The 27,228-nt window shown below is 42.6% G+C and overlaps 1 protein-coding gene across 4 annotated transcripts in view; it reads left to right on the top strand.

Annotated features, from left to right (window-relative positions):
• The window catches only part of SLC46A3 (solute carrier family 46 member 3), a 50,827-nt gene extending 24,498 nt beyond the window's left edge, over positions 1-26,329 (top strand). For 3 of the 4 annotated variants that reach the window (XM_023738505.1, XM_023738506.1, XM_004384149.2), the window contains exons 2-6: positions 10,128-10,351; positions 16,298-17,168; positions 19,062-19,145; positions 22,878-23,034; positions 25,952-26,329. In XM_023738505.1, coding sequence (XP_023594273.1) covers positions 10,163-10,351; positions 16,298-17,168; positions 19,062-19,145; positions 22,878-23,034; positions 25,952-26,036 — 1,386 coding nt within the window. In that variant the 5' untranslated portion in view covers positions 10,128-10,162 and the 3' untranslated portion in view covers positions 26,037-26,329. Of the gene's footprint in view, positions 1-8,575; positions 8,824-10,127; positions 10,352-16,297; positions 17,169-19,061; positions 19,146-22,877; positions 23,035-25,951 lie in introns of those variants that run through there. The other variant, XM_023738504.1, reaches the window with a different exon arrangement.
• Positions 26,330-27,228: the final 899 nt, after the last annotated feature.

Raw genomic sequence — 27,228 nt, 5'->3', positions numbered from 1 at the left:
TCTCTATCAGCCCAGAAATAAAACAATTTCCGAGACCAACTCTTCAGACGGGGATTAGACTGGACTGTGGAACATAAAGTGATACTCATGAGGAGTGTGTCTCTTAGCTTAAGTAGATACAAGAGACTAAACGGGCAGCTTCTGCCCAGAGGTGAGATGGGAAGGCAGAGAGGGTTAGGAGCTGGTTGAACGGACATGGGGAATCAGGGGTGGAAAGGAGGAGTGTACTGTCGCAGTATGGGGAGAGCAATTAGGGTTACATAACAATGTGTGAATAAATTTTTGTATGGGAGACTAACTTGAAATGTAAACTTCATCTAAACTACAACAATAAAAAAGATTAAAAAAAATAAGGACTATCTCAGGACAGTAGTCTTGGGGAGTCTTCTAGTCTCAACTGGTCCAGTAAGTCTGGACTTTTTAAGAATTTGAGTTCTGTTCCACGTTTTTCTCCTGTTCCATCAGGGTTCATCTGTGGTAGCCCTGATCAGAAAATCAGTAGTGGTAGCCAGGCACCATCTAGTTCTTCTGTTTTATTCACCTTCCACCACCACCACTACTGCCATCACCACCGTCATAATGGATTTCTTCCTAAAGGACATTATTGTACATTTCTTACAACTGAGCTTCCTTTGGACCATCCCAGCCCACCAGAAGCATTGTAATAACTTGAAACCTCAAAGGGAAAGGGTCACAGTTTCCTATTTACCAGGGAACTCCTTGGTCCCTTGGCATATTTGCCCACTCCCTCTCCAGCAGCGTTCAAATTCCATTCACCCATGGGCCAATGGCAAGACAGAGCCCTGACCTTAGCAGAGCTGAAAATGAGCTGTTCAGTTCAACTGTTCCAGAACCAGGAGCCCCATCTGCCTTCTAGCCACACCCTTAAAGAAGCTATAAGATACATCAATTATATTTATGATATAAAAGTGACAGAATTTGGTGACTAAAAAGTCAAGGATGATTCCCAGGTCTGTGGCTCTGCTGACTGAGCAGGTAATACCATTAACTGAAACAGGGATTACAGGAGGGCACTGGATTTATGAGCAACATGATGGTTGTGAATTGAATTGTGTCCTCAAAAAAGAACTGTGGAGATCCTAACCCCTGTACCTGTAAATACGACCCTATTTGGAAGTAGGCGTTTTCTTTTGTTATGTTAATGGGTTATACTAGAATAGGGTGGCTCCTAAACCTAATCACTTCTCAGGGGTGTTTTATAAAAAGAGCAGAATAGACACCGACATACACAGAGGGAAGACAAACACCATGTCACAATGGAGATAGATGCATCTACAAGCCCAGCAGCTACCAGAAGCTGAGAGAGACAAAGAAGGACCTTCTCCTAGAGCCAGATGCTCTGAATTAGGACTCTAGCCCCCTGAACTGTGAGAAAATAAATTTCTGTTCTTTAAAGTCACTCACTTGTGGTATATTTTGTTAGGCCAGCCCTAGGTAACTAAGATAATGATGATGTGACTTCTGGATAGTTAACGTTTGCAGTGGTTCTTTTTAAAAAAATACTCAGGTGGAAGCTCTAGGTGTCAAATTCAAGAGAAGAGGGTGAGGTTGAGGTAAGAGATTGAGTCACAAGTGTGGATAAGATTGATGGGGAAGAAGGAGGGATGTGAGGCAGGGCTGAGGAACACCACCATTTGAGAAGCAAGCCTGCAGAAAAATCGAGAAGGAGCTTTGAGAATAGGAGGAAGACCGAGTTCTTTCATGGAACCCAAAACAAGAGAAAATATTAAGAAAGAGAAATTTGCTCAACAGTGTCCAAAGTAACAGAGGACAAGTAAGACAAGGGTTGGAATCAGGTTATAAATTTCTCAGGCAGATAAGACCTATTCAGTTCTGTTTTGGCTTATTATTGACCAAGGTCATATGATTGGATTACATTTCCTTTCAACAATTTGTGCTTGGAGCTGAATGGCATCAGACTCGTATTAGCACGGAATTGACCACATCCTTCTATGCAGTACTTGGTGTCACTGAGGTCTTTTCATCACATCCTTCTTTGCTGATTTTTATCAGAAGTGAAAAGCAATTTTTTTCTTAAAACTGACAGAATCTAGTAGCCACTATACTCCATTTTGCCACTTGAATGTGGCACTGCCTGGCACAGCACAGGTTCTGGTAAATTTAGTATGTCTATTTCTGTGTCAGGTGATGACTCATTCCTCCCACCACTTGTTATTGGGACACTGGAAAACTTCTTTTGAACAACATGATATGACATCATTTGGGCTTCACTTGTCTTGACCATATATATCATTTACGTATTTTGTCTCGTTAGTCTGAGATTATTAAAGCAGTTCTACTTGTGCCAACGTGATTATAAGCAGAAATACAAATATTATGTCATATATGATATATATATAAGGAACCCTGATGGCGCAATGATTAAGCATTCAACTGCCAACCAAAAGGTTGGCAGTTTGAACCCGCCCAGAGGCTCCATAGGAGAAAGACCTGACGATTTGCTCTCGTAAAGATTAACCCATTAAACCAAATCTACTGCCATCAAGTAGATTCCAACTCATAGCAACCCTATAGGACAGAGCAGAACTGCCCCATAGGGTTTCCAAGACTGTAAATCTTTATGAAAGTAGACTGCCACATCTTTCTCCCACAGAACGGCTGGTGGGTTCAAACCACCAACCTTTTAGTTAGCAGGTGAGCACTTAACCATTGTACCGCCAGGGCTCTTAGTAAAGACTTCAGCCTAGAAAATCCTATGGGGCAGTTCTACTCTGTCACATGGGATCACTATGAATCAAAATGGACTTGATGGCATGCAACACAGACAAGAACATGATGTATGTATCATATTATACATATTGATTATACTTATGCTTGATTGTCTATATTTAGAATATGCTTACATTAAAATTTTTAGATCATTGACCTGGAAACATAAAATTAATAGATCCTTTTGGAGACTTCTACAAGAATACATGTGTTGACCCAAGTGTCGGAAATGTGGCAAGGGAGATTAGGTCAGTTGATTCGCCACTCTTTCCTTTCATGCCTCGCCTTTATTTTCAGTTTCTTCTCTCGGAGTCTTTGGGGAGGAAGGCTTGACCACCAATAGTAGTAGGTGCCCAATGAGTGGTAGTTACAGGTCTGTGATGGTTTCTGATACTTGGTGTTGACATCATTCATTACTCCTTTCGTATATTTCCATCTTTTCTTACCTAATAAGTGCAATTTTTTTCTTCAAATAACATTTTGTTGTGCTTTCTGTGAAAGTTTACACAACAGTTTGGGCTCCCATTCAACAATTCTCCACAAGCTGTTCAGTGACACTGGTTACATTCTTCACAATGCGTGAATATTTGTCAATACTTCCATTCTAGTTGTTCCGTTTCAATTCATTCAGTTTCTCTGCCCCCTTACCTTCTCATCTTTGTTTTAAAGTAATTGTTGACCGTTTGATCTCGTATAGGTGATTTTTTTTAAGTAGCACAGTACTTATGGGTGATATTCTTTATTTTTTGAGCCTGTTTGTTATTTAGCTACAAAGTGACCTCAGGGGTTAGTTTCGGTAAACATTTTTGATGATTGAGCTATGGCGTATTAACTTCTTTTGCTTCATCCACAGTGCCCAGTTACTGCTAGATTCCAACTGACAGTCAGTTAAAGGCTTCTTTAATTTAATACACGAGAAGCCCTTGTGACGCAGTGGTTAAGAGCTTGGCTGCTAACAAAAAGGTCGGCAGTTCGAATCCACCAGCTGCTCCTTAGAAACAGTTCTACTCTGTCCTATAGGGGCGCTGTGAGTCAGAATCAACTCAATGGTAATAGGTTTTGGTTTTGGTTTTTAATTTAATACATAGTCGAGCATTCAATACTACTTGGGAAAAACAAAAAGGGGCGCTTACACACTGATTGTTGTCATCATAGAAGTGGGCCTCAGAACCAGTTACGGCCTGCCCTTCTTCTTGGTGTGGATGAGTATGGACAGCAAAGCATGGAGTATATTGGATAGTCATTCTTTCAGTCCCATAAGAAAGAGCATCTTCTAGATGCATTTTCCATTCTATTGGTGTTCATGAGAAATCATGGTCTGGTAGTGTGGAAGTCATTAGAGCTGTTTACTGATACAGTAAAACCTGCAAAAGCCAGAACCTGTGTAAGGTGGAAGCCTGTCAGAGAAGGAAAACTCGCTGGCTGTTTATGCGGTAGGATTCTTAATAGAGAGCAATAGAAAAGTGGTAAGATTGCATCCTGTCAAAGGTGGAAAACTTTCGAGACCTGGAAAAACAAGGCAGTCCCGTCAAGCTCCGGCTCTCAGAGGTTTCACTGTATTTCCTCCTCCTTTGGAGCCGTGTTAGGATCGCACGTGTTCACATGGGCCTCCGACTTGTTTTTGCCCAATCGAATGAAAGCAGAAGCGATGCTTCTCATTGCTAGGCGGGAGCCTCTAAGAGTTCCAAACTCACCGTATTCTCCCCGCTCCTGTAACATTCAGATGATGGCTCCATCAGCCTCTGTCCTTGAGTGAAAACAATAGGGAATAAAGCCCCCCAGTGACCAAGGTGGGCATGTAGTTCAAGAGGTAAATAAAAATAAACCTTTGCTGTTTATTTATTTGCTGCTTATTTTTTTACTGAGATTTGGGACATTACATCTTGATTTTAAGAAGCCCTGGTGGTGAAATGGTTAAGCGCTCAGCTGCTAACTGAAAGGTCAGCAGTTTGAACCCACCCAGTGGCACCTCAGCAGGAAAGACCTGGAGATATACTCCTGTAAAGATTACAGCCTAGGAAACCCTACGGGGTAGTTCTACTCTGTCACATGGGGTAACAACGAGTCAGAACAGACTCCACGACACCCAACAGAAATTTATTTTTTTATTACTGTACTTTAGATGGTTTACAGAACAAACTTGCTTCTCATTAAACAGTTAGTACACATATTATTTTGTGACATTGGTTACCAACCCCACGACACGTCAACACTCTCCCTTCTCGAACTTGGGTTCCCTATTACCAGTTTTCCTGTCCCCTCCTGCCTTTTAGTCCTTGTCCCTTGGCTGTTGTGCCCCTTTAGTATCGTTTTGTTTTATGGGCCTGTCTAATCTCAGGCTGAAGGGTGAACCTTGGGAGTGACTTCATTACTGAGCTAAAAAGGTATCTGGGAGCCATACTCCCAGGGTTTCTCCAGTCTGTCAGGCCAATAAGTCTGGTCTTTTTTTGTGAGTTAAAATTTTGTTCTACATTTTTCTCCAAGTGTCTGGGACCCTCTACTGTGATCCCTGTCAGAGCAGTCAGCAATGGCAGCTGGGTACCATCTAGTTGTACTGGACTCAGTCTGTTGGAGGCTGTGATAGTTGTGGTCCATTGGCCCTTTGGACTAATCTTTCTCTTGTGTCTTTAGTTTTCTTCATTCTCGCTTGCTTCCGATGGGAGGAGACCAATGCAGTCTCTTAGATGGTCGCTCACAAGCTTTTAAGACCCCAGATGCTACTCACCAAAGTAGAATGTAGAACATTTTCTTTATAAACTATGTTATGCCAATTGAGCTAGATGTTCCTTGAGACCATGGTCCCCACAGCCCTCAGCCCAGTAATTTGGTTCCTCACGGAGTTTGGATGTGTCTATGGAGCTTCCATGACCTTGCCTTGTACAATCTGTGTGGCTTCCCCAGTATTGTGTACTGTCTTACCCTTCACCAAAGTTACCACTTATCTATTGTCTATTTAGTATTTCCCCCCTCACCTCTCCCATCCCTCATAACCATCAAAGATTGTTTCTTTTTGTGTGTGAACCTTTTCATGAGTTTTTATAGTAGTGGTCTCATACAATATTTGTCCTTTTGTGATTGACTTATTTCACTCAGCCTAAGACCTCCAGATTCATCCATGTTATGAGACGCTTCACAGATTCATCATTATTCTTTATTGTTGCGTAGTACTCCATTGTGTATATGTACCATAGTTTGCTTATCCATTCATCTGTTAATGGGCATCTAAGTTGTTTCCCTCTTTTTGCTATTGTGAACAATGCTGCAATGAACATGGGTGTGCATATGTCTACTCTTGTGACAGCTCTTATTTCTCTAGGATACATTCCTAGGAGTGAGATTGTTAGATCATATGGTATTTCTATTTCTAGCTTTCTAAGGACGTGCCATATTGTTTTCCAAAGTGGTTGTACCATTTTGCATTCCCACCAGCAGTGCATAAGAGTTCCAATCTCCCCACAGCCTCTCCAACATTTGTTATTTTCTGTTTTTTTGATTTGTGCCAGTAATGTTGCGGTGGCCAACAACAATTTCTTAATTTTATGGCCATTAATTTTAGGGCCAGCACCTAACTTGGTCTTTTTATTCCTAATAGGAAAGATAGTTCACAAGAGGGTCTAAGCCAGCCAAAAACTTTAGAAGTAAACACAGCAAGCATAAAGATATGTTACCTACCCCATTGTTGTCAAGTCAATTCCAACCTACAGTGAACCTATAGGACAGAGTAGAACTGCCCCATAGGGTTTCCAAGAAGTGGCTGGTGGATTCCAACTGCCGATCTTTTGGTTAGCAGCTGAGCTCTTAACAAGTGTACCACCAAGGCTCCAAAAATAGGCAGCTATTTTAATAATGATGACGTTGATGCTACAGTGTTTTGCAATGCTCACAAACACTTTGGCATAGGTTGTTTCACTTATTCTTCATTTTGTCCTTGTGGGGTAGTCAGAGGTACTACCACCCCACCCAGACCAACTCTTTCTGGTCAGAGTTGGCTGTTCATTCCTCATTGTTCTCATCCTACTTTTTTTTTTTTTTTGCCCCCTTCCTCCATCTTTAAGCCAGAAACATTGCATTTCTCTGACCATTTTTCCCTAGTCACATCTCCCTCTCTCTCTCCTCTTCTGCCTCCCCCTTTCCACTTTTGAAAAAATAAATTTATTTATTTTTATTGTGGTAAAAGACATAGAACATAGAATTTGCCATTTGAGCCATTTTCCCATCCCATTGTGGATTTGCCTCTCATCTAGCAAATATCATGTTGCACTGGAATTTAAGAAGTGGTACCTCGCTTCCTAGGGAACTGTATATCGTATTCATCTTTGTACCTTCTAACATCAGTGTTCCACTGTTTTCAGACTCATAATCTGTAAGTGCTTCATACATGCTTATTTGAAGAAGCTGAGAAGTAAGTGGCAAGTGCAAGGTTATAAGTTCCCGTCAAGTCGATTCTGACTCATAGAGACCCACAGGACAGAACAGAAATGCCCCGTAGGGTTTCCGAGGCTGTAATCTTTACTGGAGCAGGCTGTCACATCTTTCTCCCAGCTGGTTGGTTTGAACCACCGACATTTCCATTAGCAACCCATCACTTAACCATTGCACTACCAGGGGTCCTAGAAAAGATTGTAGCCTAGAAAATCCTAATCATGGCAATCCCATGTGTGTCAGAATAGAACTACACTCTACAGGGTTTTCAGTGGTTGATTTTTTTGGAAGTAGATCACCAGGCCTTTCTTCCGAAGTGCCTCTGGGTGGGCTGCACCCTCCAACCTTTTAGTTAGCAGCCAAGTGTATTAACTGTTTCCACCACCTAGGGACTCCTCAAAATCATCAAACACAAATCCAAATCCTGTAATGAATTCTAACACTTTATCACTGAGACATGCCAAGCTTCCCCATGGTGTGCATTCCCTGCAAGACCCAACAAACACCCAAAGGTGTGTTCCTGGTGGGCTTGGCTGGAGGGCACGGACAGCTCCTTCTCTGCCCAAGGGCTGTGCTGTGTACACCTTGTGGAGGGTTCAATTACAACAGCCCTCTAAGACTTTTGCATTACCTGCACTTGACAGGTAAAGAAATCGAAGTTCATAGACAGTAAATAATTTGCCCAAGGTCAAACCATTAGCAAGAGGCAGGGACAAGATACCAACTTCCGGCTACCCAACCTCAAGGTCCAAGTGCTTTGCCTTGAGCACTGTGTTTCCCGCGCCCTTCCCGGGCGCCACCTAACCCCTACGCCTCCCTTTCCTTTCTTCTGCTTGCACTTGTTCAAGGGCAGACTAGGATGATACAGAGAGCTGCCTCACAGACACGTTACGTTTCCCGCAAATCTTCCGTGTGCTGCTGAAAAAAGATTTCAGACCCAGAAACGCTTTGCAACTGCAGAGGCCCTTGATAAAGCCTGCGACGCAACCCGCAACCCTCAGCGGCGGGAATGTCGCACCTCTACTCAGGGTCCTCCCCTCGGCCTCTAGGCGCGGCGAGAGTGCTGTCCGGCTCGACCAATCCCCGCGGGGAACCGCCACGCGGCCCAATCGCAGGAAGGCCGGGGCGGGCAGTGGTAGTGTGGGCGGGACTGGGGCCCGGCGGGCGGGGCGGGGCTCGGCGCTGGCTGGAGTTCCGCTCCACCTTGGCCCCGCCTCACCCCAGCGGATCGCAGCCGAGTCACCACCGAGAGAGGGCCGGACCGATGGATCGCAGACCCACGGACTGACTGACGAGCCCACGGTGCAGCCCGGTGTTTTGGCGCTCCTCAAGCTCGCCGAGGCCGAGCCCGCAGGGCCTGCAGAAGCAGAGGGCTGCGCTGGCCGAGTAGACCTGACCCCTTCCGCAGCGCTGGCCGTGTAGACCTGCCTCCTGCCCTCCCCCGCAGCGCTGGCCGTATAGACCTGCCCCAGCCCCGACTGCAGCCAGTGCCCGGCGCGTCAGCGGCTGCCCCTCACGCCTCTGGGAGCTTGGCCATTGCCCTAATCGCCACGGGAGCACACAGCATCAGAGGAGACAGCCCGCAAAGATCCGGGCCCCGAAAATGCTCAGACTCGCGCCTAGCCTGACAGAAGGATTGTAATCGTGGGGGTGAGTTTAAAAAAGAAAAAAAACCCCTTCGCTCGTGAGCTGCTTTTTGAAAGGCCTTTGTTACTGAGCAATAAAATGATATCAAACAATCGCACAACTGTCATGACCCAAGAGGAACCTCATTGTTTACTTTATGAAAAGTTGCTGGTAGTGCATAATGTGGGATCCGCAGTGCAATCACTGGACAACCGAAATGGGTGACAGTTTATAAAGATGATTTCAAAGAATCTTAAAAGTGGCTTGAGTCCTAAATGGAAAAAATGGAAAACTTGGCAATCTCAGTTTACTGAGTGCTAACCAGGCAGTTGCCTCGGAGCGGACCCCGTCTCATAGTCACCCCATGTGTGCAGAGTAGAATGGTTTTCAATGATTGATTTTTCATACATAGAGTTTTCTTTTCTTTTTCGTTGTTGAGAAAATACACAGCAGAACATACACCAATTCAACAGTTTCTACATGTACAGTTCAGTGACATTGATTACATTCTTCACGTTGTGCAACTATTCTCACTCTCCTTTTCCCAATTGTTCCTCCCCGTTAACATAAACTCACTGCCCCCTAAGCTTCCTATCTAATCTTTCGAGTTGCTGTCGTCAGTTTGATCCCATATAGATAGATTTTAAAAGAGTATAATGCTCAATCAAGGTAGAAATTCTTTACTAGTTAAGCTAAAGTATTGTTTTGCTTAGAGAAGACTTCAGGGGATATTTTTGGTTTAAGTTTTAAAGATTATCTCAGGGCAATAGCTTCAGGGGTTCATCCAGCCTCAATGGCTCCAGAAAGTCTGAAATTCATGAGAATATTAAATTATGTTCTGCAGTTTCCCCCTTTTGATCAAGATTCTGCTGTAGGATTTTCTAATCAAAACGTTCAGTAATGGTAGCCAGGCACCATCCAGTTCTTTTGGTCTCATGGCAGAGGAGGCAGTTGTTCATGGAGGCAATTAGCTACACATTCCATTTCCTCCTATTACTGACTCTCCTTCTTCCCGTTTTCAGTGGCTGATTTTTTGGAAGTAAATCACCAGGCCTTTCTTTTGAGGCACCTCTGGGTAGATTCGAACCTCCAACCTTTCAGTTAATAGCTGCATGCTTTAACTAAGTGCTTTAACCGTTTGCATCACCCAAGGACGCCACTGAGTACTCCACAGTTAAAGTTATTCTTCTAGGACATGCTTACTGCTCTCTGTTCTCTAGCTGGTTTTTTTCAATGTTTACACCACAAAATTCTTCAGACTTCACCCTCATGTCATTGAAAATCTAGCCTTTGAGATAAGAATGCAGCTGATTATCACTCTCCTTTAGTTTTCTTACAGGATTCAACTACCTACCCAAGCAATATGAAGGTTTTATTTGTAGAACCTGCGATTTTCCTTAGCGCATTTGCTATGAGTTTGACCACGCCACTGACAACACAATATGTTTATAGGAGAATATGGGAAGAAACAAGCAACTACAGCATTGCATTTGACAGCAATATTTCTGAGTGTGAAAAAAACAAAAGCAGCCCCATTTTTGTACTTCAGAAGGTAAGAAATTAAAATAGCCCTAAAATGTAATAAAAAGGGACTGTGTAACTGGGTTTTAAATGAAAGAAAGACATTGCCCTCATTATACAATGGTCTTTCAAGGGTGACCATAATCCATTGCTGTCAAGTCGATTCCAACTCATGGTGATGCCGTGAGTTACAGAGTAGAACCACCCCCTAGGATTTTCTTGGCTGTAATCTTTACAGAAGCAGATTGCCAGGCCTTTCTTCCGTGGCACCAGTGGGTAGGTTTGAACCACCAACCTTTAGGTTAACATTTGATCACAAACGCTTATGCCACTGAGGGACCCTAACACAGTATCCAAACCAGACCCATTACCATTGAGTTGATTGCAACTCACAGTGACCCTGTAAGACAGAGCAGAATTGCTCCATGGGGTTTCCAAGGTTGTAATCTTTATAGAAGCAGACTGCCACATCTTTCTCCCATGGAGCGGCTGGTGAGTTCAAACCACTGACTTTTCGGTTAGCAGACGAGCGCTTAACCAGTGTGCCACCAGGGCTCCTAACAAAGTATGAAACCAGAAAAACCAAACCCACTGCCGTCGAGTCAGTTCCGACCATAGTGACCATACAGAACAGAGTAGAACTGCCCCATAGAGTTTCCAAGGAGCAGCTGGTGGATTCGAAGTGCCGACCTTTTGGTTAGCAGCCGAATGCTTCACCACTGTGCCACAGCATACGGGGCACCAGAAATACAAAGAGGAACTTTGTATTTGCTTTGAGGAACTTGCACTCTTTTAGAGATGATGGAACCTATCTATGAAAAATAAAAATGAAAACCCTGACGAGGTAGCTAACTGCTGGCTGAATGGAACAGACAGTAGGCCCCTGGACACTGAAAAGGTAGAGCTCGTTGACAGCTGGGATGAGCAGTGGGGAAGACTTAGGGAAATGAGACCATTGAACTCAGCGTAGAAGGAAAGACAAGACAAGTGGGAAGGCAGGACAAGCGAAAAGGAAAGTGGCTGAGGTTAAGAAGCATACTGCATGTTTTGGAAAGACATGCAGCTTGGAGCAACAGTGGTGGATGAGAAGAAGGGCCAGATTTGGAAGGCTGTAACATCACCCAGGAGACCTGGCAGCGCAGTGGTTAAGAGCTTGGCTGCTAACCAAAAGTTGGCCTTGCGGGTCCACCAGCCGCTCCTCGGAAACCTACAGGACAGTTCTACTCTGTCCTGTAGAGTCGCTATGAGTCAGAATCGATTCAGTGGCAATGGGTTTGGTTTGTTTTGGTTTAAACATCATCCACGGAGCCCTGGTGGCACAGTGGTTAAAGCACAGTGGTTAAAGACTGGGGCATATAGGGTTGCTATAAGTCAGAATCTACTCGACAGCAACTAACCACAGAAGAGAATTCAGGCTTTATTGGAAGATGAGCTGAGGTGGGGAGGAAATTGTGAAAACTGGCCTTAGAGGGAAGGCTGTACTACTTCTTGAGCGTTACCCCAGTGCCAGGCGGGAACTTGCTGGGTTGAGGCCTGGCTGCTCAGCAGAGCCCCTGTTCTTACTCATCTCCTGATGTCTGTGGGAGAAATGTCCTTGGAACTGATTCTTTCTGGGCAGCTATGAAGACATCAAGGTTCTGGCCTAAAGTGAGGTCATGTGGGAAATAGGCTGAAAGAAATTAGGGGTACTGGGGCCTCAGACTAAAAGAGAAGGGCCAAGGGACTCATGGCATCATCTTGTCTTCCTTCAAGAATGTTTCCTATTATACATCATTCCCTGGGAGTGAGAAGGTTCAGGTTTCATCGGTTTCTGTATTTGCTTCACCAGATCTCTTGGAACAGGTCCCCTAGTGCTAGTGGGAGGGAGGAGAGGACTTGAGTGACTAGAAAAGTCTGCTGCTCTTGTCCTCCTAAGGAGCTCTGGTGGCGCAGTGGTTAAAGTGCTCTGCGGCTAACCAAAAGGTTGGCGATTCAAACCCACCACCCACTCCACGGGAGAAAGATGTGGCAGTCTGCTTCCAGAAAGATTACAGCCTTGGAAACCCTATGGGGCAGTTCTACTCTGTCCTAACAAAGTCGCTATGAGTCGGTGTCGAGTCAACAGCTATGGGCTTGGTTTTGGTTTCTTGTCCTCCTGGATAAGTGAGGTGAGACAAGCTTTGATCTAGTTGGTGGCCAGTCCTCTGTGTCTGTACAGGTGACACGTGCCACCCTGAACTCCAGCCTGGCCAGCTGCTCAAGCCCCCAGTGCCCTCAACAATGGTCTCCTTTTGAAGACGTTTACAAAATGTTTAAATGGGTTGACCAGTTTTCATTTATTGTTTTCTTGATCAGATTAATTTTTAAGGGAACAGCTGCCCGAGAGCACTTCCTTTATAGCTGGTGCTCAAGACCTACAGGTGCTGTGCTTTTCTCAGATTGGGGAACCAGAAACCACCCTATCATGCACAGCTGGGACAGGGTGTGGCGGCACACCACCATTTAGTCCTTAGGACAGAGGGGCTTGTTTGTTTCCCAGGAGGCACTGCCTCTGGCCCCTTTTCAGGGTCTGTCCCTGCTCAGCTTCTCAGAGAACATTCTCTTCCCTCAGAGACAAGAGCAAATGCTTCCTGTTGTTCCCTAAATGCCTTTCTCTAGCACCCGCTTCTGCTGGATGGGCTCCACCACTTGCTCACTCAAAGAAACTTAAGGGTTTGTAGACTATCCTTGTAGCGCCCAAAATGCGTGATGTCATGCAGTACAGGGTGAGTCCCTAATGGCATAAATAAACATTTTTCTCTTACCGCTCTCCAAAAGCAAAGTTGTGTGTAAGAAGACAGTGCATATTATGATCATGTGTTGGACTTCTTACTATGATATCATATTTATTTATCCTAGGAAAAACTTACAGCTAACACGATAACCCCCAAACGAAACCCACTGCCATTGAGTCGATTCCGACTCATAGCAGCCCTACAGAACAGAGTAGAACTGCCCTGTAGGGTTTCCAAGGCTGTAAGTCTTTATGGAAGCAGACTACCACATCTTTCTCCCATGGAGTGGCTAGTAGGTTGGAACCACCGACGTTCCGGTTAGCAACCATGCACTTAACCACTGCACCACCAGGGCCCCTGCTAGATGATACTTAATGGTTAAAAAACTGAATGCTATTCTCCTAATACTGGAATAAGGCAAGGATGTGGATCTCACCACTCCTTCCCACATGACAAATACAGACATATTGAGATGCATGGTAATGTATATTTCAGGGCATGGGTATAAGAGTCCAAACTGAGCTATCTTACTTATATTTAACATTGTGAAATTCTATATGGATGAAAGTCTTATTTTTCAATTTATTGGGACAGATAGATGACAGACAGATGGACAGACAGATATTTGTGTGTGTGTATACACACGTCCATTGCATTGCCGTCGAGTTGATTCTGACTCATAGTGACCCTATAGGACACAGTAGAACTGCCCCATAAGGTTTCCAAGGAGTGGCTGGTGGATTCGAACTGTTGACCTTTTGGTCTTAACCAGTGTACAACAAGGGCTCTGTAGCAATCTTATGCAGACGTGAATAACTCAGTATTGATTAGATTACTAGGCCTTTCTTCCGAGGTGCTTCTGGGTGGACTCGAATCTACAACCTTTCAGTTAGCAGCCAAGCAAGTTGACTGTTTGCACCACCCAGGGACCCCTGTTTGGAAACAAAGTGAGGGTAGTGCTGAAAACTTAGGTTGGGCCCCATCTTGAAGACCTTCAATACCAATCTAAGGATATGAACTTTATCTGGGAGGCAATGGAGCGATAAAGAGCCCTAGTGGCACAGTGGTTAAGAACTCGGCTGCTAACCAAAAGGTCGGCAGTTTCTAACCCACCAGCAGTGACCACATGTCATCTTTATGATGATCTGCTTCCATAAAGATGACAGCCTTGGAAACCCTACTGGGCAGTTCTACTCTGTCCTATAGAGTCGCTATGAGTCGGAATCGACTTGAGGGCACACAACAGCAATGGGGAGATGCGGAAAGCTGTTAAACAAACGAAGGACGTGCTTTGACAGGAGTTCCCAGGATCAGGTGTCTGATTTGCAGAGAGGACTGGCAGTTGTATACTCTACTGAATAGAGACCAGCTTGATGCCAGGGTAGTCGAGGCGAAAACTAATGAGGGTCATTTGAGGGACAACTGTGGGACTATAAAGAAGGCGAAGGGTGTGAGAACAACTGAGTGACTAAGATAGATTGTATTGGTGGTGGGGGGAGAGGAGTGCAGGAAGAACAAGAAGCAAAGAGGACAAGGTTTGAATTTGAGAGACTTAGGACATTACCTGGAAACATGAAATTGCTTGAGTTACATGAATATGTTGTTGTTATTAGGTGCCGTCGAGCCAATTCTGACTCACAGTGACCCTATAGGACAGAGTAGAACGGCCCCATAGGGTTTCCTAGGCTATAATCTTATGGAAATAGATTGACAGGTCTTTCTTCCGAAGAGCTGCTGGGTAGGTTTGAACTGCCAACCTTTTGGTTAGTAGCCTTGTGCTTAATTAACTGCTGCACCACCAGGGCTATAAAAACAGGCTTACTATTAAAAAACATTAATTCAATATTTGATATTATTGAAGTTCATCAGTTGTTTAGGGTGTGTTATGGATTGAATTGTAACCTCCAAAAATCTGTGTTGTAAATCCTAACCCCGATACTGGTGGGTGTAATCCCATTTGGAAATAGAGTTTTCTTTGTTATGTAAAAGAGGCAAGATCAGTGTTGAGTGTCTCTTACACCAATTACTTTTGAGATATAAAAGGAGCAGATTAAGCACAGAAGCAAGCAGGCATGAATAGGGGGAAGATAGCTGCCATGTAGCCATCTCCAAGGAATGCTAAGGAGACTGCTAGAGAAGCTGAGGCAAAGACCTTCCCCCAGAGTGGACAGAGATGCCTTCCCTAGAACCAGCACCCTGAATTTGGACTTCTAGCCTTCAAAACTGAGAAAATAGATTTCTGTTCATTAAAGCCACCTACTTGGAGCATTTCTGTTATAGCAGCACTAGGTAACTAAGACAGGGTGCTTTCTAGATTTTACATGAATACATCTCTCTCTCTTTTGAATGAGCTTATGAGCTTAGTATTTCTCATGATAAAAAATGGTACATACTCTATTACCCTTGCAAAATACAGAGACGTGGCAAGCCAAAAATGCTTTAAAATTACCCAGAATTCTTCCCGTCAAATAACTAGTGCGACCACTGTGTGTTTTGTTTTTGTCTTGGTCTCCAGGGGAGTTGAGTCTGTCTTACTGCTTAGTTCATGCCATGCTACCATCTTTAGTTGATTCGGAGCTCCTCTTTGGGTTTCATTTTATGTTTCATTTTCTTTTATTTAGTAAACAAAGGAATAAGTTTCTCACTAATCTATTTCTGGAGGCACATATGTAAAAAGGGCAACCAAGCTCTTCCTAACTACAGCTCTATCGAGCGTGGAATTTACCCGTCTCATTCATTCTCTCGTAGAGTCGATCGGAAGACGTATCATGGGAAAGGGTATTGTTCTTGCTTTAGAACAGTTGTCATAATCTCTTAGTGCCAACTGTTCAGAGAAGAAAGAGAAATCATTATAGAACTAGTACCAAAAGCCTTGGGGTTTTTTTTGGGATTCTCCCCATGAATCCTCTATATAAGACCAATAAAAGACCAATACTCTAAAGGACAGGCAGAAGGAGAAAAGACAGACACACACCAACACACAAATTTTTCTTTTCATGGGTGAGGGCCCCCATCTTGGTACTTGAATATTATGACTGAGAGCTGATATTTATCTCTCGATATTTGCTTTGTGAGCCGGATGAAGATTTAAGCTGTTTCGGACCCAAGTTCCAGAATTCCCATCCACGACCTACTGGCGAGGCGAAGAAAAGTGTGCATGATGACTGCCTTTATGCACATTGTGTTCAATGTCTGTAAACACATTTTCTTCTTTTTCTTTGCAGGAAGTTCAGAAAAAAGTGTCTCTTTTTAGTCTGCAGATGGACCTAAGTGGGTTGATTCCTGGGGTAGTGTCCACGTTCTTACTTCTGTCGCACAGTGATCACCAAGGACGGAAACTGCCTTTGGTCTTGTCGTCTGTGGGGGCTCTTGCCACCAGTGTGTGGCTCTGTTTGCTGGCCTATTTTGCCTTGCCATTCCAGCTTTTGATTGCATCTACCTTTATTGGTGCCCTTTGTGGCAATTCTACCACATTTTGGGGAGCCTGCTTTGCCTATATAGTGGATCAATGTAAAGAAAAAAGACAGAAAACAATTCGAATCGCTATCGTGGACTTCATACTTGGACTTACTACTGGACTATCAGGACTGTCTTCTGGCTATTTTATTAGAGAACTAGGTTTTGTGTGGTCATTTCTAATTGTTGTTCTAGCTCTTACTGTTAACTTGATCTACATTTTATTTTTCCTTGGCACGCCCGTTAGAGAGACTCCATCTCAGAATGTTTCCATGTCATGTAGCGAAGCCTTTAAAAACCTCTTTTACAGAACTTACATGCTTTTTAAAAACATTTCTGGTAAGCGAAAGTTTTTGCTCTGTTTGTTACTTTTTACGATGATCACTTATTTTCTCGTGATAATTGGCATCTTCCCAGTTTTTATCCTTTATGAGTTGGACTCACCGCTCTGCTGGAATGAAGTTTTTATAGGTTACGGGTCAGCTTTGGGGAGTGTCTCTTTTGTGAGCAGTTTTCTAGGCATATGGATTTTTTCTTACTGTATGGATGACATCCATATGGCCTTCATTGGACTTTTTACCACCTTGGGAGGGATGATTATGACAGCTTTTGCCAAAACAACGCTGCTGATGTTTTTAGGTGAGTAAAAAAATGTAGCCTGAGAACTCACCATATATTGATTTTTGCATAAAATGAATTTAGTCTGTTGGGTGAGAAACTTTAAAGTTTTCTATTTAACCCATTCTAGTTTGATTAAGTTATTTGTTGAAAGCTAGTTTGCCAGAAGCCAATAAGCCAACAGCCAATTTGCTAAAGAAATAAAAAAAGAATTCACTGAATCACCACAATTTTCCAAACATGTTTTGAGGCACATTCTTCTTAAGAATCAATTCTTCAATATCGCTTTCACCGACTTGACCATTTCTTAAAATGTTGCTAAGAAGACTTTCAATAAGTATATTTAGAATGATTATACTAAGTATACTCAAAAAAGATTTACAGCAAGAAGAAATTCACCCTTATTAAATATATTCAAGAAGAAAATCCTTTGAAACAAGGTTTTGCAAATTGATCTTTTAGCAAGTAGGTCATTTCATGAATTGGCTTTTTGATGGATTACTTTTTGGCAAATTGGCCTGCTTTCTTAACCATCTACCACTCAAGTGTTTGTGGATGGCTTGTGTCAGAGTTTGCAAGGGTTATCTGAGCTGTAAAGTGGGGCCTTGGGAAAGGTCAGTTTGGTCTTTTCTACAATTGGTAGTAACCCTTTTCTCCCTTGCAGGAAAGTAGTGTGATCAGACAGAACTGGGCTAAATTTCTGTCTATAGAAGTAGGTGATCTTGGGGCAAGTTACTGAGCCTTGATCTGTGAAATGGGCAGAGTAGTACCTAATTCAGAGAGTTATAATGAATAGTAGAAGAGACAACTGTAAAGCACCTAGCACTATGTCTAGTAGTCAATACATGCTAGTTTTTCTCCCTGTCTCCCTTAGTGCTGCCAAGGCCAAGTAAGTTAATATATGTGAAAACACTAGGAAAACTTTAAAGTGATTGGCAAATGTAATATATTGCTATTTTATCATATAACTAAAAATGCTACTGACTATTGTCGTTGGGTGCCTTTGAGTTGATTTTCAACTTATAGCTACCCCATGTGACGGAGTAGAACTACCCCATAGGGTTTTCTAGGCTGTAATCTTTAAGGAAGCAAATTGCCAGATCTTTCTCCTGCGGAGCAGCTGGGTGAGTTCGAACCACCAGCCTTTCAGTTAGCAGTCACACGCTTAAACGTTGCATCACCCACCAAAACCCAAAAAGCCCATTGCCATCAAGTTGGTTTCAACTCAGCAACCTTATAGAACAGAGTAGAACTGCCCCATAGGGCTTCTAGGCTGTAATCTTTACGGGAGCACATCACCAGGTCTTTCTCTTGTGAAGCAGCTTGTGGGTTTGAACCGCTGACCTTTTGGTTAGCAGCTGAACGTTTAACCACTGTGCCACCAGGGCTCCTTTACTGACTATTAAGGGTCATAATTTCAGACGAGGGGCGATTTGTGTTCATGAAGCTATTCAGCCATGAAGATTAACAAGCATGACTGTATCAAACTGGTTTATCAGTAAATGAATCAATATAGTAAAGGAATGCTAACAGAATGCCCAGTCTGAAAAAAGCAAAAACCAATCAACCAAACAAAAAACTAATTAACAGTCACAAGTTGCTAAGCAAAAGGTTACTACCGTAATTAGCGGAAAATAGGCAGATCGGTACCAATTGGCAGATAATACAGATCTGGACCTAAAACTTAGAACTCTTGTTCTTAGCACTGGAATAACAATTCTGGAGTAAACTAACCTTAAACTGACTTGTCCACAGTCTATTTTAATCTGTTAAATAGATTTCTACAAGTAATTAATTCACTTTTTAGATGCAGTGAGTTAGGATGTTGGTAGAATTAGAGAATGTTTCACATTTGAAAGTGACCCTTAGTTTTCTTATTTATTTAGCCAATGATTTCCAATATTTCTCTCACAGTCAGGCTGCTGTTCATTTTTATGATTGTGCCGCTCTCTGTTCTACGGTCCATGTTGTCCAAAGTGGTTTGTTCTTCTGAACAAGGTGAGTTTCGTTTGCTTAAGGAATACAATGAATCTATAATCTATCCCAAGTCAAACCTATATATGATCCATATTTGATTCTTGAGAATATTCTACACCTCTTTTCCTGAATGCAACTCCTTTTGAATTAAGTGATAGCTGTATGTTAGGAAAGGGCTTTAGAGGGCTCCCTGTGCCCCAGGAGGAGAGGAGACCATAGGACCAAGGGGATATACCCACTGGGAGTTCATAACCTCCACCTCCTCAATGGGACTACACTCTGGCTACGTGAACTCCCCTAATTCCCAGCTGAAACAGCTGTGGCCTCACTTCCATTGAGTGCCTGGAGGATCCTCGTCCTCGAGCCCTTTCTCCTAGGGTACATACCTCTAGGCCAAGGGGTGGCCAAGAAGAGACTCTTTCTAGGGGGTTCTACCCTGAGCTTGGACTTGCAGAGTGGGATGTCTGTACCTATGCACAAAAGACTCTTTCTGAGCAGGATGGAACAAGGAGTAGAGCAGAATGGGAGTGGGCTTCAGGCTGGGGAAAGAGGCTGAGGGATTTTCCAGAATTTTCATGTTCCTCCATGGAACTCTTTAAGAGTTACATCTGAGAATTCTAAAGTTGTGCCTGCCTTCCCGATCATTATCAGGTGTGTTTTTCAAGGTAGGGAGACAGAGCATATTTCAGTTAATGGTTTGTTAGAATTGTTAATACTACCAATTCAACAGTTCCTGTATGTACAGTTCAGTGACATTGATTACTTTCTTTGAGTTGTGCAAACATTCTCACCCTCCTTCTCTGAGTTGTTCCTCCCCCATTAACATAAACTCACTGCCCCCTAAGCTTCTTATATAATTTTTTGAAATGTTGTCAGTTTGATCCCATATAGATAGATCTTAAAAGAGTATAATGCTCAAGGCAGACATTCTTTACTAGTTAAGCTAAACTATTGTTAGATTTTAAGATTTCAGGTAATATTTTTGGTCTAAAGTTTAAAGATTATCTCAGGGCAATAATTTTGGGGGTTGATCCAGACCCTATAGCTCCAAAAAGTCTAGATTCCATGAAAATTTTAAATTCTGTTCTGCATTTTCCCCCTTTTAGTCAGGATTCATCTATAGAGTCTTTGATCAAAATGTTCAGTCATGGTAGCTGTTGTTATTTTTTAAAAAAAATGGCCCTTTTGTGAAAATATTATTCACTTTAAAATAATCAGAGGACAGGGAAGTTGCTGCAATGCTTTCATTGTACTCAAAGAAGATACCTCTCACTAGCTCTATTAAGAAAAGTGAGAAAACGGAATTGGGGTATTATTTTGAAATGTGCTCTATATAGCTGTGGCAGTCGTTTACCTCATCATCACCCAGGTATTCCTTGTGAAATTGCAACACGGTAAAAACTTGATCTTTTTTTATTATATTTGGTTTATTTACATTTGATTATATTTGCATTTAAAAAATTTTAGAAAATACGCTATTTTGCATTTATTGTTTAATCCTATTCATCTCAACCATGAAACAGGGTAACTGCTCCAGGAAGTTAAGCCACGAGCTAAGGCTACTTCATAGTCGCATGTTGCTGGTATCAAAGCAGATGGTGCACCGTCTGACCTCATTCCTATCAGGGATGGATTAAAGCTGTTGCATAAGAGGACCAGGTCCTGTGCAGTCCTCCATAGCACTATTTGTGGCTGTAGCAAGGGAGCCAGAAATAAAACGATGATGTAGTTAGACAAGTAGGAGGACTTCCTCCCAATTAAACTGAATTAAAATATTACTATCAATCATGGAGACAGTATGCCCGTATGCTACTGTCCTTTGCAAGTGTAGTAGATAGACTCCTTAGTCAGTGTGGACTTGAACTCCAGACAAAGCCAAAATCGGAGGACTGGCCATACAATCATGTCACAGTCTTGGACAATGCTTAATGGCCCCTTGTCATTTGCCAAACTCGCTGTGTAGGAATTGCGAATGGCAGCAGAATCCCCGTTCTTCTTGATCTTGCAAGCCACCTTGGAGCAGAGGCAGTTACAAGCACGTGAAACAGAAAAATGGTTTAATCAATCGCTTAGCATCAAACTGTGGCATGAACCTTCACTAGCACAGGGTAGTTACTTAAGGTAGTTACTTAATGAGCCAGACAGAGTAGAATCTTCTGGTGACTGAATGTTTTTATCAGTTGGGAGGGAGGGATCAAATTCACATGGCAGTGTGTGTGGTCAAGAACTCACCTCTCTCCCTTCAACTATTCCTGTAGCCAGACCTGAGAACCGTGCTTGCCAGGGGCCACCCTGCCTTTACAGGGTCTCACAGATTAGCATGGGAGTGGAGAGTGGGAGAAAGCATCTTGAAGGACAGGGTCAGTTGTGGCTGTGGCTGAGGCCTTGGTGGCTTGGAGAGACATCACGGTTTTCAAATGAGGTAGCTGCCACTTGCCATTGCCTCTTTTGGCTTTTGCCTTTATGGTCATTGGAACCCAAGCTATTTTGTGTTTTCAAATTCTCCCACATCAAGTTCACAAACATTTTTTTTTAATGTGATTTGTTTTATTGTGACAAAATATATATCACACAAATTTGCAATTTTTACCATGTTTCCATTCTTTTTGTTGTTGTTGTTGTGAAGATACACAGCACATACACCAGTCAACTGTTTCACATGTACAATTCAGTGACATTGATTACATTCAAGTTGTGCAGCCATTCTCACCTGCCTTTTCTGAGTTGTTCCTCCTCCATTAACATAAACTCACTGCCACCTAAGGTTCCCATTTAATCTTTCGAGTTGCTGTTGTCAGTTTGATCCCATATTTAAAAAACCCGTTGCCACTGAGTTGATTCTGACTCATAGTGGCCCTTTAGGACAGAGTAAAACTGCCCTGTAGGGTTTCCGAGGAGCTGCTAGTGGATCCGAACTGCCGACCTTTTGGTTAGCAGCTGTAGCTCTTAACCACTGTGTCACCAGGGCTCCAATCCCATATTAAAAAAAAACAAACCCATTGCTGTCAGTTGATTCTGACTTATAGCGCCCCTATAGGACAGAGTAGAACTGCCCCATGAATTTCCAAGGAGCGACTGGTGGATTCAGACTGCCAACCTTTTGGTTAGTGGCTGTAGCGCTTAACCACTTCGCCACCAGGGTTTCACCAATCCCATATAGATAGCTCCTAAAAGAGCACAGTGCTCAAGGCAGACATTCTTTATTAGTTAAGCTAAACTATTATTTGATTTTAAGAAGACTTCAGGGGGATATTTTTGGTGTAAGGTTCATTTTTTTTTACCATTTTTAAGTGTACAGTTTGGTGACATTCATTAATTCACCATGTTATGCAGCCACCACCACTGTCCATTTTCAAATGTTTTTCATCCCCCTAAACAGAAACTCAGTACCCCTTAGGGAATAACTCCCAGTCCCCCTCCCCCCAGCCCCTAGTAACCACTAATCAATTTTGTCTCTATGCATTTACTTATTCTGTTTCATATAAGTGAGGTCATACAGTCTTCGTCCCTCTGTGTCTTTCATTTCACTCAGCATGTTTTCACGGCTCAAGGAGAACTCTTTACCTCAATTCGTTCATCTGCAAAATGGGTTACTGACCTCTCTTGGAGATTTTGAGGGAATAACTTTGTTCACCAAGAAGTGCCCCCATGTTTGCTGTTTTCAGTGATTCACCGTTTTCCTCATTAAGGTTTTGTTTGTTGTTTTGTAATGCAGCCTTTCATTGTTCTCCTTCCACCCCCTGCCCCCAACAGGTACCCTGTTTGCTTGCATTTCTGTCTTAGAGACACTGGGTGGAGTCCTTGCTGTTTCTGCTTTTAATGGAATTTACTCAGCCACTGTCGCTTGGTACTCCGGCTTCACTTTCCTGCTATCGGCTGCTCTGTTGCTGATTCCAGCCATCAGTCTGTGGTATGTACTTATTTTTTATCATGTTATCAAAGGGTAGCTGGATTAAGTGAACTCCCTAACACCACCGGTAAAAGCACATAGGTTTACTGAAGTTTTGCCTCAGATTATGCTTTTCTCAAGAACTTTTTAGACATGAAGAGATCCATCAAGAATTTTGGAGACTTAGGAAGAGACAGTGACATGGCTGACCAGAAATGGGCCAGAAATTGGGTTAGATCACGACCCCAGGAAGTTATCCCATCCCTTTCAATATGAAAAATTGATTAAATTAACACGTAAGAATAGATTCAGACTGTGATTTCCTATAGTGTCATGTCCTCTGATCAACACAGTAATGACATGTACTTTAGTAGGATTCTTGGGTAGATGACAAGGATCAGCTAGAACACACCGAATATTAGGATACCTGAGCTCTCTTTCCAGAGAGTTGGCTTCTTTAATGACTCCCCTTTTTAAATGCAAATTTTCAATTAAATACAAAGCACCACATTTTATTCATGAATAATGGGTTAAACACTCAGCTGCTAACCGAAAGGTTGGCAGTTCGAACCCACGCAGTGGCTCCTCGAAAGAAAGACCTAGCAATCTGCTTCCATAAAGATTACAGCCAAGAAAACCCTACGGGGCAGTTCTACTCTGTAACACATGGGGTCGCCATGAGTCAGACTGGACTCGATGGTACATAACAAGAAGTATGTACAATAAAGAGCTAGACCAGAGACATAAACGTAGAAGAAATAATATATTTATCCCTTCACCTTTGAGTTACCAAAAAGCATGAGCCAACCAGATAAGTGGTTGTTGAAACACCCAAGCAAATGCACTTGACACAGACTGTGGTGCCGAAGCATCGAGCTGGAAGTTCCTTCTCCCGTCTCTGCTGGGCTTCGTCCATGGTGAGTGGCACAGTGGTGGGACTCAGTAGAAGAGGGGTCAACATGTAGTCAGGACTTCTCGGCTTTCCCTTGAGCAGTGTGGGGGATGGCTGTGAGTAAGGGAGAAAAGTGATGCCAGGACCATGGGTGACCTATGAGCACATGCTTTAAGCATTCTAAACCCAAACCAAACCAGTTGCCGTGGAATCGACTCCAACTTATGGCGACCCCATGTGTGTCAGAGTAGAATTGTGCTCCATAGAGTTTTCAATGGCTGATTTTTTGGAAGTAGATGGCCAGGCCTTTCTTCTGAGGTGCCTCTGGGTGGACTCAAACTTGCAGTCTTTCAGTTAGCAGCCAAGTACCCAGGGATTCCTTAAGCATTCTACGAAGACTACACTCTTACTTAAAGGGCTGAACCTATGTCTTATTAGGAGCGCAATACTTATTTCTCAATGAATTCTGATACTTAGTTCTGTGTAAGACATGAACCAAACCAAAAAACCAAACCCGCTGCCATCCAGTCAATTCTGACTTATAGAGACCCGACAGAACAGATTAGAACTGCCCCATAGCGTTTCCAAGGAGTGGCTGATAGATTCGAACTGCCGACCTTTTGGTTAGCAGGCGAGCTCACAATACAATAGTATTTACAATTCCTCTGTGCTGTTGATGAAAAGTCATCTTTGTTAGGTATCTTTTTTTAAAAGAGGCTACTCACCAATTGAATTGGCCGAATTAAAAATACATGCAAAGCTAGTGAGCACCTGACGAGGCGTCAGTCTCCCGCCTCGGTGCTGGTTGTGTTGTTCAGCACTATCATGTTTGGAAAGCAATTCACGAACTCGTATCGGAACCGTTCTGTAGAAAGTTCATAGTGTTTAATCCCCCGATTCCTTTGAGAAACCTATCCTAATGAAATAATCAGGAATGCTGTCAAAAATGTATATATAAAAAAGCTTATTATGGAAAAATAATTAAAAACAACCAAAATGTCCAACAATAAGCAAATGGTTAAATTATGGTAAACCAAAAAATAAAAACCAATTCATTGCTGTTGAGTCGATTCCGACTCACAGCAACCCTGTAGGATATAATAGAACTGCCCCATAGGGTTTCCAAGGCTGTAATCTTTACGGAAGCAGATGGCCACATCTTTCTCCCAGGGAGCGGCTGGTAGGTTTGAACCATTGACCTTTCAGTTCGCAGCTGAGCGCTTAACCACTGCACCACCAGGGCTCCTTTAAATTATGGAATATCCATGTAGTGAAAAATTACTCAATTAAGAATTGTATACATGAGAAGTAAAATGGGTAATTTTAATTTTCTTCACATATGTATAAATACTCTATTAAGAACATATATTACTTTTGTAATTGGATAGATGAATGACAAGGCACCACTTCTAATAATAAGGTAAATATTGATGGGCTTCTGAGATATTTTTAAGCCTATGCTGCTACATATTTTTAAAACTAAAATTACACGCTCTTTTAATTATTTCCAGATGTCCTTGTTTTCTAACTTTGGTTACAGTCATTGGACGTGAACTTCAGTTATAGTTTTAGTTATAACTATTTATGTGGACTGCACAGAGTACGCAGTCGGCCAGGTGGGGCCTCTTGGCGAGCTGGCAGAGGAAGAACTCATGTAGGTTTTTTTTTTATTTTCCAAACATTATGCATAAAGAGTCAGTTGGATTAAAAAAGGTCAGTCTGCAACTTCTATGCGTAATTTGTAAAAACCAAAAACCAAACCCGTTGCCATTGAGTCAATTTTACTCCAAGTGACTAAATGTGACAGAGCAGAACTGCCCCCTAGGGTTTTCTTGGCTGTAATCTTTGCGGAAGCAGATTGCCAGGTCTTTCTCCCACATAGTGGCTGGGTGAGTTGGAACCACCGACCTTTTGGTTAGCAGCCAAGTGCTTAACCACTGTGCTACCAGGGCTCCTAAAAGCCATGTAACTGGGGAAAAGATGGACTACAGATGACTTATGTATTGCCTTAATGTCAATTTTAAAATGTCTTGTTTGCTTTTATAGTATTGTCAAATGCACCAACTGGAATGAGGGGAGCTATGTGCCTCTTGTACAAGAAGAATCCGGGGAGGACGCTTCAGACAGATGATTGTGATTTTAAAGAAACTGAATGCACATATCATATGCTGTGACTTCTGAAGAATGTAAACTAACTCTATACTCAACGCCTTATTAATACACATGTCCTCTCTTCTAGAAGCAACAGTCTGAGAAACAGCTCCTAGCTTTTGCTTTTCATGGCACCATGCACTTGGAGCACTTTGTGAATATCACAGTCATGTATATCCAATAGGGAGTCCTTGTGGCACAGTGGTTAAAGCACTTGGCTGCTAACCGAAATGTTGACGGTTCAAACCCACCGGCCACTCCAAAGGAGAAAGATGCGGCAGTCTGCTTCCATAAAGACTACAGCTCTGCCCTGGAAACCCTATAGGGCGGTTCTACTCTGTCCTATGCGGTTGCTATGAGTCAGAATTGATTTGATGGCAGTACGTTTGGTTTTTTGGTTTGGGTGTATCCAATACATAAAACCATACGAATCCACTGTCGAGTCGATTACGACTCATAGCGACTGCATAGGACAGAGTAGAACTGCCTTATAGGGTTTCCACGGCAAGGCTGTAATCTTTATGGAAGCAGACTGCCAAATCTTTCTCCCATAGAGCAGCTGGTGGGTTCAAATTGCAGACCTTTCGGTTGGCAGCTGAGTGCTTAACCACTGTGCCACCAGGGCTCCTGTCCGGTACACAGAAGACCAAATCTCAAAATACTTTCCACTTTTGGACTTATAAAAGAAATTGAAATTTAAAGCTATAAGGAGGGATTTGAAAACTTGATGAAGACAAAAGCAATAATCTCTGACATGCTGCAGTCTCACATAGAGTCAAAGGAGAACGCTTTACCTCAGTTTCTGTATCTGCAAAATGGGTTACTGACCTCTCTCAGAGATTTAAGAGTGTAACTAATGGAAATTATGATGCATCACTGATAGGAAAACAATGATAGACATTTGAAATATCTATAAAAGAATCCTACCTATACTTGAATAATGGTTTGTTTTACAGAAATGAAGTCCTTAAAAGCACTTTAGAGAACATATATTTTTCCCTTTTCCTAGTATGTTTCATTAATGAAAGACATGATAATATTTCTATATGCAACACAGTGGTGATTGGAGAAAAAAATAAGATTATAAATAAAATTTTTTCTAAAGATTTTAAAACTGAGTAACCAGCTAATCATTGTGTAAAGTAACTAACATTATAAGGCCAGCATTCACT

Source organism: Trichechus manatus, unplaced genomic scaffold (assembly GCF_000243295.1).
Source record: "Trichechus manatus latirostris isolate Lorelei unplaced genomic scaffold, TriManLat1.0 scaffold00118, whole genome shotgun sequence".
Lineage (NCBI taxonomy): Eukaryota > Metazoa > Chordata > Mammalia > Sirenia > Trichechidae > Trichechus > Trichechus manatus.
The sequence above is the reverse complement of the archived record's forward strand: the minus strand, read 5'-3'. Positions and strand labels throughout refer to the sequence as shown.